The sequence below is a fragment of the Elephantulus edwardii genome, unplaced genomic scaffold (genome assembly GCF_000299155.1).
Source record: "Elephantulus edwardii isolate Elephantulus edwardi_28Jun2011 unplaced genomic scaffold, EleEdw1.0 scaffold00029, whole genome shotgun sequence".
NCBI lineage: Eukaryota > Metazoa > Chordata > Mammalia > Macroscelidea > Macroscelididae > Elephantulus > Elephantulus edwardii.
In genome coordinates, this window is record NW_006399779.1 from 9,075,918 (window position 1) to 9,101,718 (window position 25,801).

Consider the following 25,801-nt stretch of genomic DNA (forward strand, 5'->3'; position numbering starts at 1 on the left):
TTTCTTATGGGGTTGCTATGAGTTGTACTCAACTCGATGGCACCTAACAACAATTACGGTCCTTGATCTTCTGCAGAAAGAAATTCAAGTCCTCCCCACTTTCAGCAATTAAGTTTGTGTCATCTTCATAATGCAGGTTGCTGACAAGTGTCCCTCCAATACTCATGTGACCTTCTTGATAGAGTTTATCTTCTTGAATAACCTGCTCAGCGTACAGATTGAGTAGGTATGGAGAAAACAAAATCATGACATACATCATTCTTAATTCTGTATCATACTATGTTCCCTTGCTCTTTTCAAAAAACAGCTTCTTGGTCGAGGATTCATATGAACATAACGAAGTGTTCTAAAAGCCCAATTCTTCTCAATGGTAGCCATAATTTGTTATGGTTCACACAAATGCCTTTGCACAGTCAACTAAAAACAAATAGATATTCTTCTGGTATTTTCTGCTTTCAGAAAGGACCCATCTGGCATCAGAAATGGTATTCCTGTTGCCATAACATCTTTTAAATCTAGTTTAAACTTCTGGCAGTTCTCAATGTACTGTTCTAGCTGGTTTTCGATGACATTCAGCAATATTTTGTTTGCATGTGATATTAATGAAATTGTTCTACAATTTCACACATTTTGTTGAATGCCCTTCTTGGGAACAAATATGGCTCTCTTCCAGTCAGTAGGCCAAGCAGCTATCCTCTAAATTTCCTGGCATAAACGGTGAGCACCGCCAAGACTGCGTTTCTAAGTTGAAACATTTCAACTGGTATCTCAGAGATTCCCAGGGCCTTATTCTTTTGCAGCTTGAACTTCTTTTTTCATTGACTCTTGATCATAGAACACTTCTGAAATATTTCAGGGGTAACCAATTCTTTTTGGTACAGTGGCTGTATATATTTCCTCCATCTTCTTTCTTTGAAAAAAATTATTTTTATACTTCATTTACATTGTGTTTTGTCCATGTGTATTGAGTTTTACACAATAATTTACCTTGTTTCACACAGTCATTCATACACATTGTATTTGACATCATTATCATTGATTTATGCCTATTACTATTTTATCTTTTCAAGTCCTCATTGAATCATTTCTATTCTTTTCACCCACCTCATCTTCTTTTGATGCTTCCTGGATCATTGACGTTTTTGCCCATAGCATTTTTCAGTATTGCAACTCAAGTCTCAGTTTTGTTTTTCTCTTAACTTGAGGAAGACTGACCGAGTTTTTGCCTTTTTATTCTCCAATTCCAGTTCTCTGCACATTCTATTATAATACTTTGCTTTGTCTTGAAATCATCTCTTAAGCTGTTTTACTTCATCATATCCTCCCTTTGTGTTGGCTTCTCAATGCAACGGTGCAATTTTCAGGGGTCTTTGATCACTGGTTTTTTACTGTCTCAACCCTATTCTATGATGATTTTCAAATTCAGGTGGGAGAGACTCAAGGTCTTATTTTGGCTCATGTGGACTTGTTTTCATTTTCTTCAGCCTCCATTTAAACTTGCACATGAGTAACTGATGCAAGTTCAATTTAAAGCTGAAGCAAATGAAAAGAAAACTGAAAGATCTAAAATATGACCTTGAATTTAGAAATCACCTAAAAAAATCTATTTTATATATTGATGACCAGAATGGTTTTTGAATGACATCAAATATATTATACATAAAGAAGGGAAACTATCATTAAAAACACATGATGAGGGAGGGGAATCAGAATCACAAGGTTTGGTGGGTAGAGGGAGGAGGGTGGAGGGTAAAGGAATTTGGAACAATCCAGTGGGAGTCTGAAAAGATGAGGTAATAATAGTGGGCATAGATCAACAGTGATTAATTTTATGGGAATGATCATCTGAAACACAATATGAACTAAACAAAAATTTAGAAAACACAAGTTAGGGACAAAAGGAGAAGAAAACAGTTGACAAATGAGACCCTGAAAGTTGCTTTAAAATGTAAAGCAATGGAAGATTACAAAGGGTAGCTCAAGAAGACAAAACAGTTTTAAATTAAATGGACAAAGACCTGGACTTAGAAAACTAAGAAAGGAGATAATCAGCATTTCTGGACATATAAAAACCTGAAGAACAAAATTAAACCTTTAGTTTCAATACTGACTGATTTTACAGGGGAAATGGTAAAAATGATGGAGGGTGCATCCAAAGAAGATGCATACACAATCACTATACTAAAAGGAACTGGTCAATATTTCAGGATTTCAAGAGGTAGCATGTTATTAAGAACCAAAGGTACTGAAGAAGTTTGAGGTGCAATGAAGGCACTGGGGAAAAACAACTTTCTACAGTGAAGGATGTTTGAGCAAATGGATAGTGTTTGATGTGCTTACTCAACTATCAGAAATTTGGAAGACACTTGCTTGGCCAATCAAATCTAACAGATAAAATTTGCGCCCATTACAAAGAGAAATGATTACCTACTGTTGGCTTCCAGTAAGTACAGTCCCATTTTGTACTGTACTGTATTGTACCTCAAGTTCTGTTTTTATTGCAATGTGCTATCAAGTTGGAAAAACTCATTAACAGACCCGTTCGCATGTTTGCAAAGTTGTAAATCATATCGACAAAGATTGTCCATCTTTCTCTTATGGATCAGGTTGTAGATTTGAACTGCATGCTGTTGTGTTGACAGTATAACTGCTTACCACTAGGTCAACAGAAGCCCCTTTACCTAGAATGCTGTAACAAGACATTTAAATAGAAGTATAACTGGGCAATCTACATTTTGTCCTAGTATACCTGCCCTTTTGCTTCTTTTTGTGTGTATGTTTATTGACTGTTGGCACCTTTAGTCTGTCTACTTTGCTCACTTCTCAACTCTAGTCTTTGTAACACACCGTTATGGCATAGAGATAGCAGGGAACCCAAGCATCTTGCAACCTAGAAATCAGAATTATGTTAACTGGAGTTATTTGCAGAAAAGTAGATATGCTCATGTTAAAACTGAAGAGCAGAGCATAAAATAAGATAAATGCAAAAAAAACTAATAATCTCCTATCCTTAATGTCCACCACAGTAATTTTTTCAAAATACCTCAAAGATTTTTCATCTATTACTTTATAGAGACAATCTTCATTTACACAGAAGTATAACCATACTAAATATATAGTTTATATGCAACTTGTTCCTTTAATGAGAATTTTCCTGTGTTACTAAATGTTAGCTGGGGATGTATTTTTAATTGTCTTCTTGATATTCTAACTTATTCATTCAACCATTTTCTGTTATAAAAAAAGTAGTGGTTCTTATGTACATTTGACCCTGTGATAAAGTTCTAGATGTTCAATTCCCATATAAAAGTAGAGGAATGATTTTAAGCTGTTTATTCTCAAATGAATTTGTTTCTTAAAAATGTACCAGTTTCTACTGACATAAGGGTTGGGGGGAGACTGCAAAAGAGGGGATAAATAATGTATACTGCATTGAAACAAATGAGGGAGAAAACTATTTAAAAGGAATATATGATTAGGTATTATTGTCATGACAGGAGTCCAGAACGAAGGCTGTATAGTAGAGTGGACTTGTGGGGAGGGATTGAAGAACAATGAAATAATTTTTCTTTTACTTTTCAAAGAGCAAATTGGGGGGCAGGGAGAAGAGTGCAACAATGAATGAATGGAAATCCAATGTCTCTGTAAACTTCCATTAAAATTAATAAAAAAAGAAATGTACCAGTTTCTAAAAACTGCCAGTAATATGTTATGTTGCTGTAGCTGTTGTTGTGTACTGTAAAGTTGAGTATGGCTCACAGTGAGAGACTCTATGAATTCTGTCCTATCCAGTGTCATCCTCAACAACTCTGGCACACTTGAGCCCATTGTTGCAGTCACGGTGTCAATTCATCTTGTCAAAAGAGAAGAAAAGGGTCTTTCTCTCTTTTGCTGACCCTCCACCTTTCCAAATATAATGTCCCTTTCCAATTAATAGTTTCTCTTCGCAACATGTCCAAAGTATGAGACACAAAGTTTTGCCATCTTTGCCTTTAAGGAACATCTGGGTGTCTGGGTGCACTTTCCCCAAGATGCATCTGTTTGCTATTTTGGCAGTACTATGAGATATTCATTACTTGTTCTCAACACTACAGTTCAAAGGTATCAATTCTTTTTCTGTTACCCTTAAACATTGTCCAGCTTTCAGAAGCATACCAGATGATTGAAAAAAACATGAGCTGAAACAGGCACACCTTAGTCTTCAAAATGACATCATTGGTGTTCAGTATTTTGAAGAGATCCCTAACAACAAACTTTCTCAATGCAATATGTCTCCTGATCTCCTGATTGGTGGTATCAAGGTTGACTGTTGACTATATATTAAATGTTGACTGTTACTAAATATTAAATGAAAGTCCATTAACACCATCTATTACTATAATTACTACTGGAGTTATTATTTCTTATCTTTTCCAGTTTTAGACTAATGTTCTAGCTGGTAGTAAAAATTTAATTTTTACAATTACTATTATTTAATATTTTTATTGTAACAGATTTGGAAGGAGGAGTGGCATCCACTTCCTAAATAACATCCCTCCAGTAACTCTAAGAACTTTAATAAATGTTGATTTATCAAATTTATCAAATTTTTAGTTGCAGAGGGATTTTAGGACTTTTGTTCATAGGGTCACTATGAGTCATGCTCTACTCAAAGGCAATCATACTCAAAGAGGAATATCCAGAGATAATATGTAAGAATTGATGGGTTACAAATAGTTTTAATTCTACTCAGAAAAATGTTTCATTATAAAAAAATCCCAAGCTATAGAATGTATATTAAACTTTTAGATATTTTAAATAAAGTTCAAAACAACTAATTAGCCCAATGCCCCTTTCCCCTATAGTTATGAGAACATATCCAATTATCTTGAAAATGCAATTAAAATTACTATTAATAATCTTAATACTAAGACATGTTATAATTCATTTGATAATTACATTCCCACAAAGATACTGTCAACATAAACTGTGAAACTGTATATTCATCCTGTTTACAAGTATCAGAGACAATATGCTCACTATTCTGTTGTACTTAAATGTTGTATTGCAGTTTTTCTTAACAGATAATATATGACATGAAACATGTCTGATTTTGAGCTTTATATATTCCATTCTGATGTTTAATATTTAAAAAGTTATATTAAAATATCACACATGTGTGAAAATGATTTAATAAAAAAATAGCAACTAGATCTTTAATTTCAAATGCAAAATAAATATTTTGTTCTAAATATTAAAGAGCCACCTTCAATTAGAAATGCAAATTATATGCATTTTCTGATTTATGTACTGAGCATCAAGCATTTTGTCTCTATTTATGTTTTATAGTTTCAGAAATTTGTTATGAATCAAAATAAGTGATATGAAAATAAGAAAAATCATGAGGCTACATTTCAAGATTGACTCACGAGCTCTAAAAAGTCATTATTTCCATTCTTCTGAGCTTTATAACAAGAACAAAAAAAAATGTAATTATTTTGATTTTAAAACCATACTACTACAAAAAGGTACTGTTTAAGCCAAGCTGAAATTTATATTATTTATTGTGACTTTTCTTCAAAAAAATATGCATTGGAATAAATATTTTTCTAAATACCAAAGTAAACACAATACATGGTTCTGGCATATTTATTTCTCTGAAAAGATGCACTGAATCTTAGACAACATAAATACTAGGCAGTGTAGTGGTTGCCATAGTAACAAGTAAATAGGAGCATAAAAATACATGCAATTTTTCAAATATATCCACTTTTTTCATAAATATTCACACTTGATAGGGAATAGATTATTCAGTTCAGAGCTTTGACTACCTTCTATGAAGAGAGAGGGAGAGATAAACAGAGACATAATTCTCAGAATTAAAATATTATAATGTTATAATGGGACTAGTTCAAAAAGTTTTTAAATGTTACACAGGAAATCTTAACATTTAATATAAATTTTCCAAAATAAAAAAATAAAGCAAAACTCTTTTCCTCTATATTACTTTTCATAGACAGTTTTCTATAGATAAGCATGAAAACACGTAAACACTTTTCTTCTCAAGATGAAAGTTATTTTGTATAGATTTATAATGCACATGCATTAAATGTAGTACTTGACCATGGAAAGTAGAAAGCTCTATTGATTATAAAGAGGAACAAAAGTTTACTGATAATCTGGAAGCTACGACTTGAATGAATAATCTAAAAATATTTTTACCAATGTTCTAAATTGTTGTTCAGCGATTTCTTTCCTTCCTCCTTTCCCTTTATTAAAATACATTCTTCCTATTTACAAGTACTATAGATAGTTATCATATTAAGGTCTTGTGAATTTTTTACTTTTTTTTTAAATTAGGTGCTATGGAATTGGTTCTGACTCATAGCAACTCCATGTATAACATAATGGAACAGTGCCAGGTCTTGTGGCATCTTCATAATCCTTATCCCCCTGTTGGCAAGACCTTTTTCACTGACCCTTTACTTTGCAAGCATGCATGATGTTGTTCTCCAGGACTGGCCCCTAATAATAATATATACAAAACAAATTAGTAAGTACCATTCACTCATCTAAGGAGCATTCTGACTGCATTTCTTTTAAGACAGATGTGTTCATTCTTATTGCAGTTGATGTCATAGTCAACATTCTTCACCTATACCACAATGCAAACACATCTGTTATTCATCTTGTATCTTCCATTTTCATTGACTAATTTTCATATACATAGACAGTGAATGGAAATACCATCGCTTGAGTCAGGAGCACTTTAATTCACAAAGGAACATTTTTGCTTTTTAACATTTTAAAGAAATCTTTGGTAGTATATTTGCCCACTGAAAATCCCTTTGATATCTTAACTACTGCTCCACGGACTCTGATTATGGGTCCAAGTAAAAGGAAATTATTGATAATATTTTTCCTCCAGGTATTATGTTGATTACTGGTCAAACTGTTAAATTATTAGTTCCTTGATATTGAGTTGTAAACCATACTGAAGACTATGCTCTACCATCTTCATCAATAAGTGCTTCAAGTCCTCTTCATTTTCAGCAAGCATGATTGTTTCATCTGAATATCACAAGTTGATAATGAGTCTTTCTGAAATAATCAAATTCTGCTTTATACATACAGTCCAACTTCTGATAACATTTTCTTAACATGTAGTTGGAGAAATATGGTGAAAGGACACAACTTTGATGCAAACCCTTCTTGATTTTATACCACACAGCATCTCTGTGTTATATCTGAATGACTGACTCTTGACCTTTGTACAAGTTTGATATGAACACTATTGTTCTGAAATTACCATCATTTGCAATTGTATCCCTAATTGTTATGATCCATAAGAGCCCAATTTCTTTACAAAGTGAATAAAACAAATTGAATATCTTTCTGATATTCTCTGCTTTAAGTCAAGATACATTCGACGCCAGTAATATCTCATTCTACATCCTCCTCTGAATTCTGTTTTAAGTTTTGGCAGTTGTATGGTAATGTACTACTGTATTAGCTTTTTAGTTACCTTTGGCAAAATTTCACTTGCATGTGCTATTTTTATATTGTTCAATAATTCTGTATTTTATTGCCTTGCCTTTCTGTGGAATGGGCATAAATATGGACGTCTTCTGGCATTTTGGACAGGTAGCTGTCTTCAAAATTTCTTTGCACACACATGTGAGCATTTCTAGCACTGCATCCATTTGTTGAAATATTTCAAATGGTATTCTATCAATTCCTGAAGACTCATTTTTTTAAATAGTATTTTAAATACAGTTTTGGCTTTTTCATTCAATACAATTAGTTTTTTTATTTTATGGTACCTTGAAAAATTGTTGAACACATTGTAATTTTCTTTGGTACAGTGTTTTCCTTCTTTTGATGCTTCCACCTTTTTTTCATGTTTACAATGTGTTTTTCAGAGCTAGAAAAGGATTTTAAAGCTACAATTTAAAAAAGTTTTTAAAGCTTGCAGTCCCAGAGGTGTACAAATCAAATCCACCAGATGATCTGAGTAATAAGGAAAGACAATCTCCTCCTGTACCAGTCATATTCAATTTGATGGTACACATACAAAAATAATAAAATTTTAAAAAAGTTTTAAAGCTACAATTTAACATTTTACATTAACTGAAATCTATTAGGGAGACAACCCAAAAGAACAGAAACACTGTCCAACTATAATTAAGAAAATCCTTCAAATATAAGTACATAAATGTAGACTTTATTCAATTACCTCAATAACACTATTATATTTTTACTGTAAAATATTTTTATGGTGATTTTAATGAAAGTTTAGAGAAAAGTTGGATTTTGATTCATTCATTGTTGTACATTTTCCTTCCTCCACCTCCCTTCCGCCTTGACTAGTTCACTTTTTCTTTTTCTTAAATATTAATTCATTGTTGCACAATTTCCTCCCTCCCCTTCCTTCCCTCTCCTGCCATCTACATTGCAATGCATCTCTTATTCTGGACTGCTGTCATAAATGTAATGCCTAATCATTTGTGTCTTTTTAAACAGTTCTTTCCTATATCTGTTCCAATGTGGTATCCATTACCTATCCACTCTTTTCCTAGTTTCACCCTAACTCTCCATATAAGTCCTGTTTTATAACAGTGGTGTCATGCAGTGTTTGTCCTTTTGTGACTGAGATATTTCATTCAGCCTAATGTCCTCCAGGTCAACCATGCTGTGAATGTTTTATGAGTCCATTGTTTTTCAGTGGTGTGTAGTATTCTATTGTGTGACTATATCATATTTTTTTCTATCCATTTGTTTGTCATTTAGTTAATAGAAGTGAGAATTTTGGAAGATTACTGGTTAAAAGACCACTAATAGAGTGCCAACCATGATGTGACAAATAAATGCCCTAGGGCTCATCCTATGTTCACACTTTTATTCCAAATCACATGCTATACTAAAGTGAAATGCAAAGCAGGGACTAGAATGATGCATATCTGCCCTACTCATGTTTGTGAAGTGACTGATGGAGATATGGATCTTGCTTGATGTCCTGGTGAATAACCAAATGGGATCAAGTGGAAAATTAATACTATAAGTTTGAAAAGCCAACTAGGGCTACCATCTAGATGTCTCCTAAATCCATGATTGAGTATTGATATGCAAATCTCAATCACTGATCAATGGAAGGGATTATTTTAGAGCCAGATGTCTAAAAGTATTTGGTTTGCAGAAAGTTCAGCTTGCAGTTAAAGGTTAAATACATTTTAAGCCTTGACTTAACCAGACACCATTTTGAGCCTTCTCTGCTTTGCCTATAACCATTAAACTGCCAAAGTGTCCATGACATTACCAGAATTACTAAAGGAGAATTACCTTGTCCTCTAGAAGAGTAAATAATTAACACTTCTTCAAGGGACTACAGACCTTGCCGAAGTATACTCTTCATAGAACAAAACCAGACATTAAAATAATGGTCATTTGCTTCCCCAGACTTAACTTTTGTTTATTGAACCAGTGAAAACCTTTCTGACTGAAATTACTAAAATCTTGATCAGTAAAGGCTTTCCTGAGTATTCTTACTAAAATCTTTTCTCAAAGATGCCCTTCCCAGTGATTATATTTTATAACAATGATGGTGATTCAATAGGTTTAGCAGATCTGTGGAAAAGTAAGGCCTTCATTCACTTTTAACTTTTATATATGCTGCTGAGTTTGTAACGTGCTTTAGACTAAGGCAGATATCGCTCCAGTAGCATATCGTTTCACTTCCCTTTTCTCTTTACTGCATATGCCAAGAGAAATCTTTTCTCTTAAAAAAAGAAATAACAAAACTATATGTTGCTCAACGGTTATGGGCTGACTGAAATAAACAAAGGAAAAACAAAGCAACTTTATCATGCATATGTATAATCCTGTTTAGTTTTATCGATGAAATAAATCATTTATTAATGTAAATAATGATACAAAACCATCAAACTCATTGCCATTGAGTTAATTCCAACTAACAGCAACCCTTTAGGACAGAGTAGAACTGACCCAGAAGGTTTCCACAGCTGTCAGTCTTGGAGAGGGATAGCATACTTGGCAAGGTGGAGAGTTGGCAAAGTAGAGGAAGACCCTCATTCAGAGGGATTGACACAGTGACTACAGCAAAGGGCTAGAGTCTGTCAGAGATTGTCAGGACGGCACAGGATAGGACCGGGTTCAGATCTGTTGTTCATAGAGTTACTATGAGTCGTACTCGACACAATGGCATCTAACAACAAAAAATCTTTATCCAGAATGAAAAGCAATGTATTCAAACTTTAAATAAATCAGTATAAAACAATGTTTTAAAAAATCAACTCCCCTTACCTCAAAAAAAAAAAAAAATTGAACTTTCTCACCAGAGTGATAACTTTTTGGTAAGCAGCCAAATCCGTAAACACTATCATGCCTTCTAACACCAGGATTCCTTGTAAATAATGATTGACAATAATTATTAATTAATAATGATTGATACTAATCCTATGACAATAATTGTCATTATATTTTGGTGGAGCATAAATCCTCAATATTAAAAATAAACAAATTCAAATATAATTGGATTCAACCTGAACATGAAAAATACCATAGCAAAAACACTGCCCTCAATGAAGTCATAGAAAGTGGAGCAACATCAACATTAGCTTTTTTCTCTATTAAGATTTCAACACATGCATTTTGGACTTCAATCAAGATGTCATCAAATTTCATATATTGAGAAAGTAAGACTTAATTTTCTATCTACAAAGTACTTTTCAATATCTAAACAAATATATTCATTTTTTTAAAAATACATATTTTAAGAAATAAAGTTGAGAAATCATTTAATAAGAACACGATTATATCAATAAACCCTTAGAGAAATATTATATAGCCACTTATGTTTAGAAGACTACATGTAGCTATTTTTATTATTATAAATCAGTCAGAACTGATGCAGAAAAAAGCATAAAATGAAAGTAAAAGCTACTGTTTTGCAATTATCAGTCTTGACAAAACTTTTCATTCAGGTAGAAAAACCAAAATTTAGAATTCAGTACTTGGCAAACTATTCCATCCAAGTTGCTGCAAAGAATGACCTTTTCTACTCCTAGGCTATCTGGAAGCATAACCTGAAGTGCCTTACCACAAATGAGATTTCTTTTTTTTTTCCATTTCAGGCTTTCTCTTAAGTATGCCTTAATATTTCCACTTAACTTGATAAAATATTTGTGCTAATCTTAGTGCAAAATACTCGAAGCCAATGGTCTCCAATCTGATGATACAGTGCATGCAATCAATAATAAACTCAAAGTGTTTATTATCTCTAACACTGGTGATGGGGTTGAAATAATGTGGCCCTTTATCTACTGTGTTCTTTAGATTACAGAAACAAGACCATTTAGAACCTAATATCCTGTAATATCAAATGATTAATTATGGCTATGGAGAATATTTTCTCTAAATGCTTAATTCTCTTAATTCTTAGTGATTATTTACAGCCTCAAGTTTGATTTTTTTAAATTCTTTGATTATAATCCCAACATCTACAAATCAGCATAAGCATTAAGTACATGGAATTGTTTGACATATTGAGGCACTGTAGTAGGCAGCTCAGCCTCCATTAAGTATTGAATAACAGCAAGAAAATTAGTGTGCAGAACTGAGTACAAGAAGAAATGTTAATGACTGAATGAAATTAGAAATCTGTCTCCAAAATGTGCTTCGTATATTTTCTGGTTGGTTTGGTTTGCTTCTGCAGGGGGAGGAGCCAAGGAAGACTTCCAGAGAATGAATTAAAATGTTAGACAAATACTTTTTAAAGTATGATAAAATCACAATATCACTATTCCAATAAGGAAAATGAGAGTATTATCTTTTTCATTCTCTTCCCTCCCACTCATTTCAACTCTTTTTTTCTGTTTCACTATCAGAGGGATGGAATGACGACCTCGGAAACTAGAAAAGGGAAAACGTACTCATCTTTAAAACATGATATAAGTGATTTTTGTAATTGGCTTAGTTTAACCTGGGAACATGCAAAAACAAATTAAACAATCAATTAGCAAAATCTAGAAGAGCTTAAAATACTGGAAAACAACCAAAATAGTATTTTGAAGAGCAAAATAGTCCACATAAACTTAATGTCTTTCTCTGATAAAATGATATCATATTAGGCAAAAGTGAATGCTGTAATCTCCTTTGGTGTTATCTTGTTATTCAATTCCTCAAGGCAGTAGAATAACAAAAAAACAAAAAAAAAAGAAAATTGGAAAATTTCAATTTTTCCTAGGAAAAATAGAATCTAAAATTGGCTTCAACTATCAAACTAATCACTGTTGACACATCTCCTCGCCCTTAAAGTCATTGTCTTTACTGATGATTGATAATCAAGAGTCTTATCCTTCTTTATTAACTCCATTGCATCAACTCAATTCAGCTCACTGCCATGACCCTCTAGCAAGTTTCCAAGGACACAAATAACACGAAAGGAGACTGTCCATCTCTGGAAGAGGTACAACTGGTTTATTCCAGTCGCCAGAGAGGTTCCACTTGGGTTGGCAATGCAACTTCTATTGACTACACCACTAGAAATTTTTTTAATGTATTTCCTTATTTTCCCTTCAAATCTACTTAGCTTTTGTTGTGGGGGTTATTCCAGTCGAATTGGAATTGACTCATAGCTGACCTTCCAGCGGGTTTCCAGAGGCAGTAAATCCTAATGGGAGACCGTCTGTCTTTCTCCCTTAGAGTGGATGTGAACACGTGCCTTTGAGTTGGCAGCACAGCTCCCTACTCACTAGGGCCTTAAGACCTGTATTTTTGTTAGATTTATACAATTTACAATGTTCCATTCCAAACTTCCACACCGGCTTTATGGCACATAACAACAGCAACAGAGAAAGAATCAACTTAGAGACGACAGCCTAAAAGTAAGAGAAAGAGTATGGGCAGTGACACGGCAAAGGTATTGAGGACAAGGATTTTGAGTTTGTTGTGTCATTTGGGTCTGTTTTATATATAGATAACCCAGGTGGAGCAGAATCTTGCAAGATCACCAGGCATAAAGAATAATAAATTTGGAAACTTTAGCTAGTGAAAATATTATTAGATTGTTCAATGTCAAGGTCTCAATTCTTTTTTTTTTACTGATCATATTTTCTTATAATTTTGACACTTGACGTTTCTCTGAGCAGACAACATTTCATCTGTTACACATAAGTTTAGCATGAGTCAGCACCACCCTGGCAGCAGGTAACAAAAAGTGCATATACAGTGTAATGTATGTCTGTATATGTCTATATATGAAATTCTCTGATATCTCATATCTTAAATCAGGTTTTTAAAATCCTAAACTTAAATGCATTTATTTACATTGTACTACAAAAGCACCTTTACTTTTTCAGTGCTCAAATAAGAAAATTTATTTAACAATTATTTCAAATTAGATTAAAATGAAAAATAAGACATTGAATTATTTATAGAGCTATTTTCATATACACCAATATTTCAGACCAGGGTTTATACTACAGACAAAGATAAAAACCATATAGTCTTTCAAATTAATATATCTGAATGCCTTTCACTAATGCTTGTGTTTCACCTGCAGCACATCAGACAAGGTAATAATTTATGATAATCATATGAAAATATACAATTAATATTCATCACCTCTCATTCCTCATCACTTTAGATGATCAGTAATGCAGAGTGAAAATGCTGTCAGATTTCTAATTGCTTTGTAATGGGCTCGAAACAGGGAAATCATTAAAGGCAAACAATCTGTCATTTGTCTGTTACTTTAACTACCTATCACACAAAAAAACTCATTAAAGAAATTGCTAATGAGCTACAAAAGACTGTACTCCTGTTACCTCTACAATAGATTTTAAAAAGTAATACGATTAATTGCTTAAAATATTTTAAAAATATGATTTCCTCTATAAATTCATCAGGAAGCATCTATTCTTCAGTATATTTTTTAAGCTATGTGGTTTCATTATTTTGGCATTTAATCCATCACTGCAGATATCTCTTTAGCATATAAAACTTGTTTTTCATTAGTGTCTAAATAATTAAATTGAAAGGTTATAAAAAGAAGCTGAAATGCTAAATGTATTTATTAGTTGCACACTGACAAAAGTAATAAAAAAAGTAGTGCTATGGCAACCACAATGTTAAGTAAAGAATATATTTTAAAATCTGATTTTTGCACTCATTTTTCTTATAAATTCGAACTATTGAAATGCCAATGATCATACTTCCTATATAATGTTTATCACAGCACAAAAATAGCATAAGAACATTAACTGTGTACAATTAAAATAAATATCCTGAAATATACAATGAGAGTTAACTACTAAATGTTTCATAATATTACTCCTATACTTTTGTGGGGAATAATTATTTTAAATAACTACACAGAACTGAATTTAATATAACTTAGTGTTAGAACTGAATTTAATATAACTTAGTGTTATTTTTTTATATGTGACTCTTAGTATTAAAAGTCTATAGTCATGAGAACGATCTTGTTTTAAAACGAGCAAATAAACAAGAATTTGACCTTTTGTGATTATAAGTTCAGTTATACTTTATTTTAAAAGAAAAGTATGACAATAACAGTGAAACAAGGATACTACTCTGTTTTTCATTTGGCTAATGAGGACCTGAATAATTCCTATAACAAAACACAAGATTCTTAATAGAGTCAAGTTTCTCTTAAATATGTAGACCTATTCATATATATTAAAATCTACATAAATTTAGAATCTTAAATGTGATGACATGTTTAGTCAAGTGTCATGGTTGATATAAATGAGTGAGTTCCAAGGTAACTTCAAAAGGTTCCATAACACCCTGGGAACATCTTCATTATACTAATTGACTTAAATAGACTTAATATCAACTGTTTAACACATTTTAACCCACAAATTAACACCTTTTGATCATTCAGATTAACCTTTCCACTGTGAGTCAATTATATGACAAAAATAAAACTTTTTAACAAAAAAATTCAGATTCAAAAAACTAAAATGGAAGGAGGAGAATGATTATATTAACTACATATCCCATAGGTCTGAAGGGGAAAATGCCTATTCAAAAAAAGTCAGGATATTAAATACATATTCCACGTAAGATGAAGGTCTCAAATATAGAAATAATTAAAAAGTGCAGAGAAAAGTCTTGAGTTTTCAGAAAAGGATAAAATATGGATAGGAGAAAATAGCATTTGAAACTGACAAGTAAATGTATATATTTTTTAAATGATTGCTGAGGAAAACAAAAAGAATGACTCTTATAATATTATTCACTATAGAGATTCATAGAATGATTTGAAAACATCAAATGTGAAAAAGCTAGGAAGAAGCAAAATCCCAAGTAGAATAAAGAGCTTTCAGAGGTCTAAAACAAACTTAAGAGAACAATTACACTACTGTAGTTACTAAAAAGAGAAAAAGAAAAGGCAACAAACAAGAAAAATATCAGCAAGGGTGGCGCTAGCAAAAAAATATTTACCTCTTTGTTTCTGCGCTTAGTGAAGTTCAGTGCCACACATTGACCCAAGGAACATTGTTGCTGCTGAGTACTGTGAATATATAAAGGAAAGCATAGATCAAGTTCGGAACACTGAGAGGTAAAATTTAACAAGGAACTTATTGTGTATAGTTACCATAGAATTGATTCCAACTCAAGGCAACTCCATGTATGCAGAGTGGAACTGCTGCAACAGGATTATTAAAACTGACTTTTCAGAAGCAAATCACCAGACCTGTCTTTTGAAAATCCTTTTAAACTTTTCTAAAGATGAAATGGAATTGAACATTCCAATTTTCAATACAGTCTAAAGCCTTATAGTGATCTGCTGAAAAAAGAAAATTTTTACATAACTCTTTCATCTATATTCTTACATGAGCTTCACCTTGATTTATGACTCTCAATAATTGAAGTAATCTGTCTTATACTATTGGTATACCTCCCGGTTATGAATTGTCACAGCATTTGTTATTTCCTCTGGTAAAGAAAGTACTTATTATGGCTTTGTTGCTGTTTATTACATTTTCTATTCAGATAGCATTTCTCAGTCTATCATAATGCTGCCTATAGTCCCAGTGGTGAGGATCTTTGATTTCTTGGTGTTGCGATGCAATCCATATTGAAGAATGCAGTCCTTGACTTCTGTAACAAACAATTCAAGTTCCCAGTTTTAGTGAGCAAGGTTGTGTCATCTGTATAATGTAGGTTATTGATGAGTCTTCTTCCTATTCTGATGCCACACTCTTCTTCATAAAGTGCAGCTTCTCATGATTTGCTCAGCATATACGTGGAAAAGGTATTCAGAAAGGATCCACCCCTGATGTACTCCTTTCTTGATTTTGAACTATACGATATTCCCTTGCTCTGTTTGGACAACAGCTTGTTTATTGAGGTATAAGTTTTGCATGTGCACAATCAAGTGTTCTGGATTCTCATTGTCAGCCATAATTTGTTGTGATCCACATAGCTGAATGTACAGTTGAGGAAAAATAAGACCTTTTTTTAGTACTCTCTGCTTTCAGCCAAGATCCACCTGACATCAGCAATTATGGGAAGCCAAATTTCATACTAAATATTTGTAATAAACTGAATGCTATTTCAGGATGTGGGGGATGTGCAGTAAAACCTGGAAGCACTAATGCAATCCTTAAATGTTTATAGGGGTAGACACTAAGGCAATCCTTAAGCGTTTACAGGATTCTTGCATTGTATTTGCTAATCCCTCCCTCCTGAGTCAAGCTGAAGGTTTTCAATAGAAAGAGCTTCATTTGCATTGAATTCTCTTGGTAATTTGCTTCCTGGCAATTTTCAATAAAGACACAGGGAAGCTAAGGACCAGAGGTTCAGTATGCTTCTGTTGTTCTAGGACTGTTCGCCTCTTGCTTTACCTCTTTGTCTCCTACATTCTTGGTGTTCTGTCTCGTTACTAATACTTACAAAAATACCTTACCCTCAGTCTGCAACAAGCAATGACAGCCATGTTTCCACAGCCTATTCTAAATCTGGCTATATTTCTGGCAGTTCTTGTCCATATACTCTTCTAGCATTTTTGGATAATCTTCAGCAAGATTTTGCTCACACATGATACTAATCATATTGTTTGATAATATCTTCATTCTATAGGATCACCTTTCTTGGGAGTAGGAATAAATATGGATCTCTTGCAATCAGCCAGGTAGCTGTCATCCAGATTCCTTAGCACTGGACCAACAAGCAGCACCCAGATAGATGGAGAGAGGTTTGGAGTTGTTATCAATTTCATCTTACTTTTATCCACAAACAATAGCCGTGGCACCAGCAGTAAGGAAATCAAAAGATGAGTTGCATTAGGAAAATGGGCTGTCAAGGACCTCTCTAGAGTGCTAAAGGGCAACAATATCAGTCTAAAGACTAAGGCATACCTAAGCCAAGCTATGGTCTTCTCAATTGCTTGCTATGCATCTGAAAGTTAGACAATGACTGAGGATAACAAAAGAATCCATACATTTGATTTGTGGTGCTGGAGAAGAGTATTGATTATCTCAAGAACTGCCATGAGAACAAATAAGTCTATCCTGGAGAAAATGAAACCAAGGAGCTTCTTGGAGTCAAGGATGGTGAAACTCACATACTTTGGATATGTTATCAGGAGAGGCCAATCTCTGGAGAAGGACATCATTAGAAAGAAGGAAGGTCAGAGTGCAAGAGCGGAAGACTCTCAAAGAGACGCACTGACACACACAGTGACTAGCAATAAGGTCAAGTGTGTCAAAGATGATGAGGTTGGCTCAAGATAGAGGAAGGTACAGACTCATTGGTGATAGGGTTGCTATGAGTCATAGTCATATATAACAACAATTCAGGAAGGAAGACCCCCGATGAGATGGGTTGACACAGTAACTAAGGAAATGGGGGTATAGGTGTGTCAGATAGTGAGATTGCTCCATGAGTTGGAGGTGACTCATGGCACATAACAACAATTCATGGACATTAGAAGCAAGGACAATTATATTAATTTTCATAGCAATCAAATCTCTTACATGTTGAATTTTGAACAGAGTAGAACTATATTGCTCAAAAATGATGACTTACCATAGTAAAAAACGTGTGGGCAGATGAAATTCCAAGAAAAGATCTAATTGTTTAATGATTCCAAATATGGGAATAGGAGATAAGGACAGAAAACTAAGAATCAATCATATGAGACATAAACAAGTACTAGGTTTGAAAGTGAGGACTTTGTCCTTTAAATATACACAGTTTATATGGTAGCTACTAGCCAGATGGAGTTAAGCAGTTGAAATGTGGCTAGAACAAACTGAGATGTGTCATAAGTGTAAAATATACACTGGAATTTGGATACATAAAAATAGCACAAAAATGCAGAATATCTTACTAACAATTATTACATCTTAGCTGAAACTGAGGAGAGCCTGAAGTGCTTACTGCAGAATGTCAAGGATTGTAGTCTTCAATATAGACTGAAGCTCAGCATCAAGAAAACAAAGATACTCACCACTGGGCCAACTGGCAGCACTGTGATAGATGGAGAACAGATTGAGGTTGCTAACAATTACAGCTTGCTTGGCTCCATAATCAATACTCTTGGCACCAGTGGTCAGGAAATCAAAAGACAAATCACACTAGGAAAATCTGCTATCAGGGACCTCTCCAGAGTGCTAAAAAGCAACAATATCAGTCATGGTCTTCACAATTATTTGCTACGTATCAGAGAGCTGGATAATGACTAAGGATGTCTTCGAGCTGTGGTGCTGGATAAGAGTCTTGAACATACCATGGACAGCCAAAAGAACAAATATGTCAGTCTTGGAGAGTGCAAAATCAAGTTTCTCCTTGGAGGCCAGGATTTTGATGCTTTTTCTCACATATGTTGGACCCATGGCCAGGAGGAATCAATCCTTGGAGAAGGACATCATACTTGGAAGGGTGGAGGCACAACAGAGGAGAGGAAGACTACAGATGAGATAGAATGATACAGTAACTGGGGTAATGAGGGTAGGTGTGTCAGAGTCAGTGAGATTGGTTCAGAATACAGCAGGCTTCAGAGCTGTTGTACATAATCACAGGTAACTCAAAGCCACATAATAACAAGATAAGAATATTCTGGATGCATTATTGTTGCTATGTGCTATTGAGTCAGAATTTGCAGCTGGTTTTCAGATAGTAAATAGCATGGCAAGACACTGAACATCTTTCTCCTACTACCGATCTTTGGGTTGGCAGAGCAGCTCCTTTATCCACTAAGCCACCAAAGCTAGATTAAGTTAAAATACATTATTAACATCCATCCCACATTTTACCATCTATTTTTAATATGTCTATGGAAAATTTTGGAGAAACATATTGAATACTCTGTAGACTTCCAGAAGGGGAAAAAAACCCCCAAATAAATCTCAAGAGAAATATAAATAGAATGCTTCTTAGATGTAAGGATTGCAAGATTTCATTTTGTTTTCATTGAGCACAATAGCCAGAAATAAAAGTACATCGTGTTTAGTGACATACTTCTCCAGCAGTTGGAATACATCAGTGACTCTGTGGGAGAAAGATGGAGATTTGTCACCCTCACAATCTTACAGGGTCTGTATGTGTTGGAACTGACTCCCAGGCAGGAAGTATTTTACTCAACATACTATTTTCAAGATTCACCTATATTGGTCCTTGTTCCAGGATTTCATGTCTCTTTTAGGTGCATTAACTTATTCTTCATAATTCACAGCATCATCATTAATAAGTGATAATATTTACATGCTTTATGTATTGTGATAAAGGTTTCCTTGATTGCTTCTCAATCTGAGGACAGGGAAAATGACTGAAAAAGGAAGACGGCAAACTCAAATTGTAATACTACGAAAATCATCTTAACTGGGCACATTCATTCACATTAAATTTACCCCATGTTTCCAAGCAGCAATGAGAAGTGGCTTTCACCACGAGGTACAGTGCAAGAAAAGTAAATAAATGAAGCATGGAGAACGAGGAGGAGGAGGAGCATCAAAAAACTCAAAGGCAAAAACAAACCAACAACAACAACAAAACACCCCTCAAAGATGCTCCTACAGACAGTAACGGTAAGTTGTCATTAGAAACTAATTAACTGCCTTAAAGTGCAGCTCAGATTTGCTTTTTCTGTAAACTTCGCAGATAACACAGATGTCCTAGGAATATGGAAACTTGTAAAAATTTGGTTTGGTGGCTCTCAATGAATTAGTTGGCTTCAATCCTAGATTTGATTTCTTATCTACAAATGATACAATCGAGAGGATTGAGAAATGAAGTCCTGGAACAGGCACCAATACAGATTGTTGTTATTGTTATGTGTCATCAAGTCACCTGTGACCCATAGGAACCCTATGTACAACAAATTCTGCTCTATCCTGAGCCAGTCTCACTGTCTCTGACACTCTCATTCCTATTTTTCCAATTACTGTGTCAAGCTATCTCACCTAGGGTCTTCCTCTCTTTCACTGTCCCTCCACCGTTCCAAGAATGATGTCTTACAGGAACTGGCCTTTCCTGGCCACATGCCCAAAGTATGTGAAAAAGAGCTTCAAAATCCTTGCCTCCAAGGACCATCCTGGTTTTAGCCTTTCTAGGATGAACCTATTTGTTATCTAGTAAGTCCATGACATGTTTAAGACTCTTCTTCATCACCATAACTCAAAGGCATCAATTCTTCTGTCATCTTTGGTAATTGTCCAGTTCTATGATGCATAGTAAGTGATTGCAAAGACTATGGCCTGAATCAGGTGTACCTTAGTCTCCAGACTGGTATCATTGCTCTTCAGTACTTTTGAGAGGTCCCTGATAACAGCTTTCCTCAGAACAATTTGTCTTTTGATTTCTTTACTTCTGATGCCAAGAGTGTTGATGGTGGAGCTGAGCAAGCTGAAATTGTTAACAAACTCAATCTCTTCTCCATCTGTCATGGTGCTGCCAATTAAGAATCTCTGTCTTCTTGATGTTGAGCTGTAATCCATACTGAAGACTGCAATGCTTGACCTTCTGCAGCAAATGCTTCAGGTCCTTCTCAGTTTCTGCAAGCAACACTGTGTCATCTGAACTTTGTATGTTGTTGATGAGTCTTCCTCCAACCCTGATGCCACATTCCTTCTCATAAAGTTCAGCCTCTCAGATGATCTATTCCTCATGTACACTGAAAAGGTATGGAGATAGGGTGTATCCCTAACACATTCTTTTCCTAATTTTGGACCTTCAGTGTTTCTTTGCTTTGTTTTCAAGACTGCTTCTTGGTCCAAGTACAAGGTTTTGCATGATCACAATCAAGTGTTCTGGGATTCCCATTCTTCTCAAGGTTAGCCACAATTTGTTGTGATCTATACATTCACATCTTTGCATAGTCACTGAAACACAGATAGATACTCCTCTGGTACTCTTTGCTTTCAGCCCAGATCCATCTGACATTGGCGATAATGTTTCTGGTGCAATGGCTTCTTCTAAACCCAGCCTGTATTTCTGGTAGTTCCAGTCGTTTTTGGATAATAGTCAGCAGGATTTTGCTTGTAATATCAGTGATACTGATGAATAATTTCCATAGTCAATCAGGTCTCTCCTTTTGGGGTTGGGAACAAATAAGGAACTCTTCCAGTCAATTGGCCAGGCTGTCCTCCAGATTTCTTAGTTCAATTTGATGAATACATCCAGATCAGTACAGGTTTGAAGCCTTGAACACTAATGAATGAAGAATATCATTCATGGTGCAAGCAAGAGGTCATTGCAAAGACAAATGAGTAAGAAAAGACTAAGACGGATGTCAGAAGAAACTCTGAATACTGCACTAAAATGTCAAGAAGTCAAAGCGAAGGGAAGAAGACTAGAAGTTAAGGAGCTAAACAAAGATTTCAAAGGGCAACTCAAGAAGACAAAGAAAAATATAATAATGAAATTGGATAAGAGCTGTAGTAAAAAACCTGAAAGGGCTGAATTCACTCTGCATTTTTTAAACTGAAGGAACAGAAGAACAAATTCATTCTCAAGTTGCAATACTTAAGGATCCTATGGGCAGAGTATTTAAGGATCTAGGAAGAATCCAGAAGGAGGACACAGAGTCGCTGTACCAAAAAGAACTGGTAGACACAGAAGAATTTAATGAAACAGCATGTGATCAAGAGGCAATTGTGATGAAATAGGTAGTTTCAGTTTCTCTGAAGCAATTAGCAAAGAACAAGGCCCCTGATATGATGGAATACCAATACAGAAGAATCTTAAAAATATTATGTTGAGTGTAATACTCACTCACTGCCTTGGAATCAGTTTCTTACACTTGTTTCAATGGGTGGAAATGAAAAGTGAAGCGATGCAGCAGATGTGAAAAAGGGTTTTGTGTGTTTTCTTTTAATGCGTTGCTAAAGCCGAAAAAGTTGAACAGACTTTGCAGGAAAAAAAATTAGCGGAGGGGAGAAAAAAAAAGTATGTAGTTTAGTCGTCTTAGTTTTCAATTGCCACCGTCCTGAAAGGGAAAGGGGCTAGAAAGATCTGTCTCTCCTCCTCTATCTCCAAGTACAGGTAACACCCTCAAAAGCTGTCAGAGTAAGCCCAGGAAGCTTTGGGGAAGGCTGAGGAAGGCGGGAGAGTTGCTAGCTCGGGAAGAGGAGGGAAGCAATTTGGGAGAAAGACGCATTTATGGATATTTAGATTACTTACTGCCAGTCAATTCTGTCAGCCAAAGCCGCCTGTGGTTACCATAGCAACGGCGTCGCCATGGGTGGGGCGGTACTTCCGATTCCCAGGTTCCGCCCAGGGGCGTGTCCGAGTGGAGACTTCCGGCGGAAGGAAAAGCTTCCTCGCACTTCTGGCGCAGAGCTCGAGTGAGGTGGGTGTCGGTAAGGAGTTCAGTGAGTCTAAAAGTCGAGCAGAGCCAGTAGCGGAGGTATCTGCCGTTGGCTGGGAGGGTAGACCCGGCAGTGAGCACGGTGTGTCCTCAAGTCCCAGTTGAGAACGCTGCATCTTGTCCCTGCGTCCTCGGCTGTGGGAAGCGGCCGCCTGCCTGTTGGGGCGCCTACTGGTGTCTCCTGTAGTCGGGAGGGCTTGGGGGGCATCCCCCAGTAGACAGGGCATCCTTGCGCCTCGTCAGTGACAGAGAACCTCTTGCGGTCTCTCCCTACGCCTGCTGACCAGCTGTTTTTGCGTGCCGTCTTTCGAAAGTAATCTCAGGAGGAAAAAAAGTAAACATTTCGAGGGAATGCTTCCAAGTTAATTTTAGTTGTTTGGTGTTTTTCTTTACTTGGGTATTTTAATGTTTCTCTTTTAAAGCTTTAATAAAGCTTTTCTAGTGCACTCGTAGCGTAATCCCCAAGAAATTGGGCTGTTTACCCAGAGGCGGCCACTCTCAGGTGGTTCGAATCCACCACCAGCGCTTCTACCTAAGAAAGATGAGCCCGTGCGATTTACAGCCTCTGGAAACGCACTAGAAGGTCCACTAGGAGTCGTTTCTGCCTGGATGGCAGTGAGTTGGGTGTATTTAGAAGGAGCTCAGGATAGTGAAACTTTGTTTCATATACCGTGGGATTTGTCCGGAGAGAACAGGCCTTGAAGGATATCTTGCTGGGAACAGTGGAGGATCAGACAGAACTCGACCCTGAAGATGGATTGACACAGTGTAACTATGGACATGAGCATGTCAGAAATCGTGAGAATGGCACAGAATAGGACAAGATTGCAATTTTGAGGGTGTTGCATGCACTTGGGGATCCCGGAGAGATGATTAGGGAGGGCCGAGGAGATCTAATTTCTCTCGCACTTGGACTTCCTTATAGAATAGTCAGAAATTAGGAAGACTGAACCATAGGCCAAAATCCCCCTTTTCTCCCCAGTTCAGTTTTGTTGTTTTGGTTTTTTTTTTCTCTGCCAAATTTAAATCTCTTGTTCATAGGGCCCCTCTGTGAGTCGTAGTAAACTTGGTAGCACCTAACAACAACTGATAGAGTTCATAAGGAGTTAGTTGCACGGCTAGCTGAAACCTAAACCAGTTTCAGATCCACCATCTGCTCCACAGGTGAAAGGTGAGCAGTTACTTCCCCTGTGATTTACAGCCTCAGAAACCCAGTGGAGGGCTGGCCACACAGGACTGATTTTTTTACTTGACTTTTGAATGTGTTTAGTAAGGAACTCTGAAGGCCTGGTGGTTAAGTGTTTGGCTGATAAAGCCAAAATGTCTGTGAAACCCACCAGCCACAGAAGAATGTAGCAGTCCGCTTCTATAGAGTTACAGCCTTAGAAACCACTCTGGGAAGGTCCACTCCGTCCTGTGTGATTGCAGTGAGTTGCAGTTGACCCACTGGTAGTGAGTTACTCAGTGTTGACTACCAGAAGACTAACTAAATACCAGCCATTGCTTCCAATATGTTTTCTAATTCCTTTTTCTTTTATACTATCGAATGTACATTAATTTAAGGTATAAACATGTGAAGTTTGTGAAGTCTGAAAATAATCTGTGAATGGCTGTGAATACAGTGGTGGATTACTAAGTTCCAGACTCCATACTGTGAAGTACTTGTATATAAAATAATTGGAATGTTGTAAATGAGGAAATGTTTCATCAGTTTTGCAGCATAATTATGATTTACTGAAATAGTAGATAATGTAGAAAAGCAATATTATTTTTCTATAAATGCAAATAAATGAATCATCATTGCTTTTATTCAGCTAATCTGGAAGCAGGCCACTGTTCAGTGGATGATGGCTATTGACCAGATACCAAAAAAGGATTGGTACAGCATTCTAGGTGCAGACCCATCTGCAAGTGTGTCTGACTTAAAACAAAAATATCAGAAGCTCATTTTAATGGTAAGTGTTTTCTCTTGGGTTTTATATCACAGGCTGGGGGTTGGAGGGAAGCAGTTTGTAGATGTGACCAGAAATTTGGTTTTCACCAAATGAAAATATGGTTTCAAGGGCAGCACTTAATATTTAATTTGAAATTTCAGTAATAATGAAAAAATAACTAATTTGATTTGCAGTAGAATGGCATTATAGTTAGAAACAGGGGATCTGAGTCAAGGCTGATTGAATTCAAAATTTAACTTTATTAGTAACAGCCTTGGAAATGTGGGCATTTCCGTTCTCTGCCTCAGTCCTGGTGTATTGTTTTATTTTCCTATAACATTTCTTAAAAGTACTGCTGTGAGGGGAGTAAGATTAAATGAAATAATTTGTGTAAAATTCTTGACATTTTGGCACATTATAAACGTTGTTAACATCCAGTAGCACAAGCCACAAGTAGCTATATATACCAAAAGCAAAGCCCAAGGCCAGTGACTTGATTCTGACTCATGACAATTCTTGGAGTTGCCAAGGTTATAAATCTTAACAGGAGCAGAAGTTTGCACTAAATAATTTTTAAATTTCTTCTATTTCATAGTTTTAAAGATTTCTGTTTTTAGTACATTTCTTTGAAAGTTTTCTAAATAGCAAAACCTTGAACTTCAGTTAACTAGAGAATGAGCCTGCAGAAGTAATTAGGGTCTGGGTCATGCAGGCCCTTGTAGACCATGCTGATAATATACCTTTTACTTAAAAATAACAAGAATTATCTGCCATTCAGCAAAATGGACAAACTGTTTCATATATTAGCAGTGTAGGATCGGGCAAGGTTTTCTTCTGTTGTACATAAGGTCACAATGAATTGAAGCAAGTGTGAAAGCATTTAACTTCAAGAAGAAACTGTGAAAGAGTTTCTATATCATCACCAACATTTGATGTTACTCCTTTTTCAGTTCTGTAATTGAGATTTCTTAGATTTGGCTTTTTGACAGTTTGCATGGAATATATCTTTGTTAAATGGAACTGTGCTGTT

General features: G+C 35.4%; 1 protein-coding gene across 1 annotated transcript in view; it reads left to right on the forward strand.

Annotated features, from left to right (window-relative positions):
- The first annotated feature begins 24,681 nt into the window (after positions 1-24,681).
- DNAJC24 (DnaJ (Hsp40) homolog, subfamily C, member 24) overlaps positions 24,682-25,801 on the forward strand; it is a 51,355-nt gene continuing 50,235 nt past the window's right edge. The window contains exon 1 of the mRNA XM_006883782.1: positions 24,682-24,792. Coding sequence (XP_006883844.1) covers positions 24,682-24,792 — 111 coding nt within the window. The remainder of the gene's footprint in view (positions 24,793-25,801) is intronic.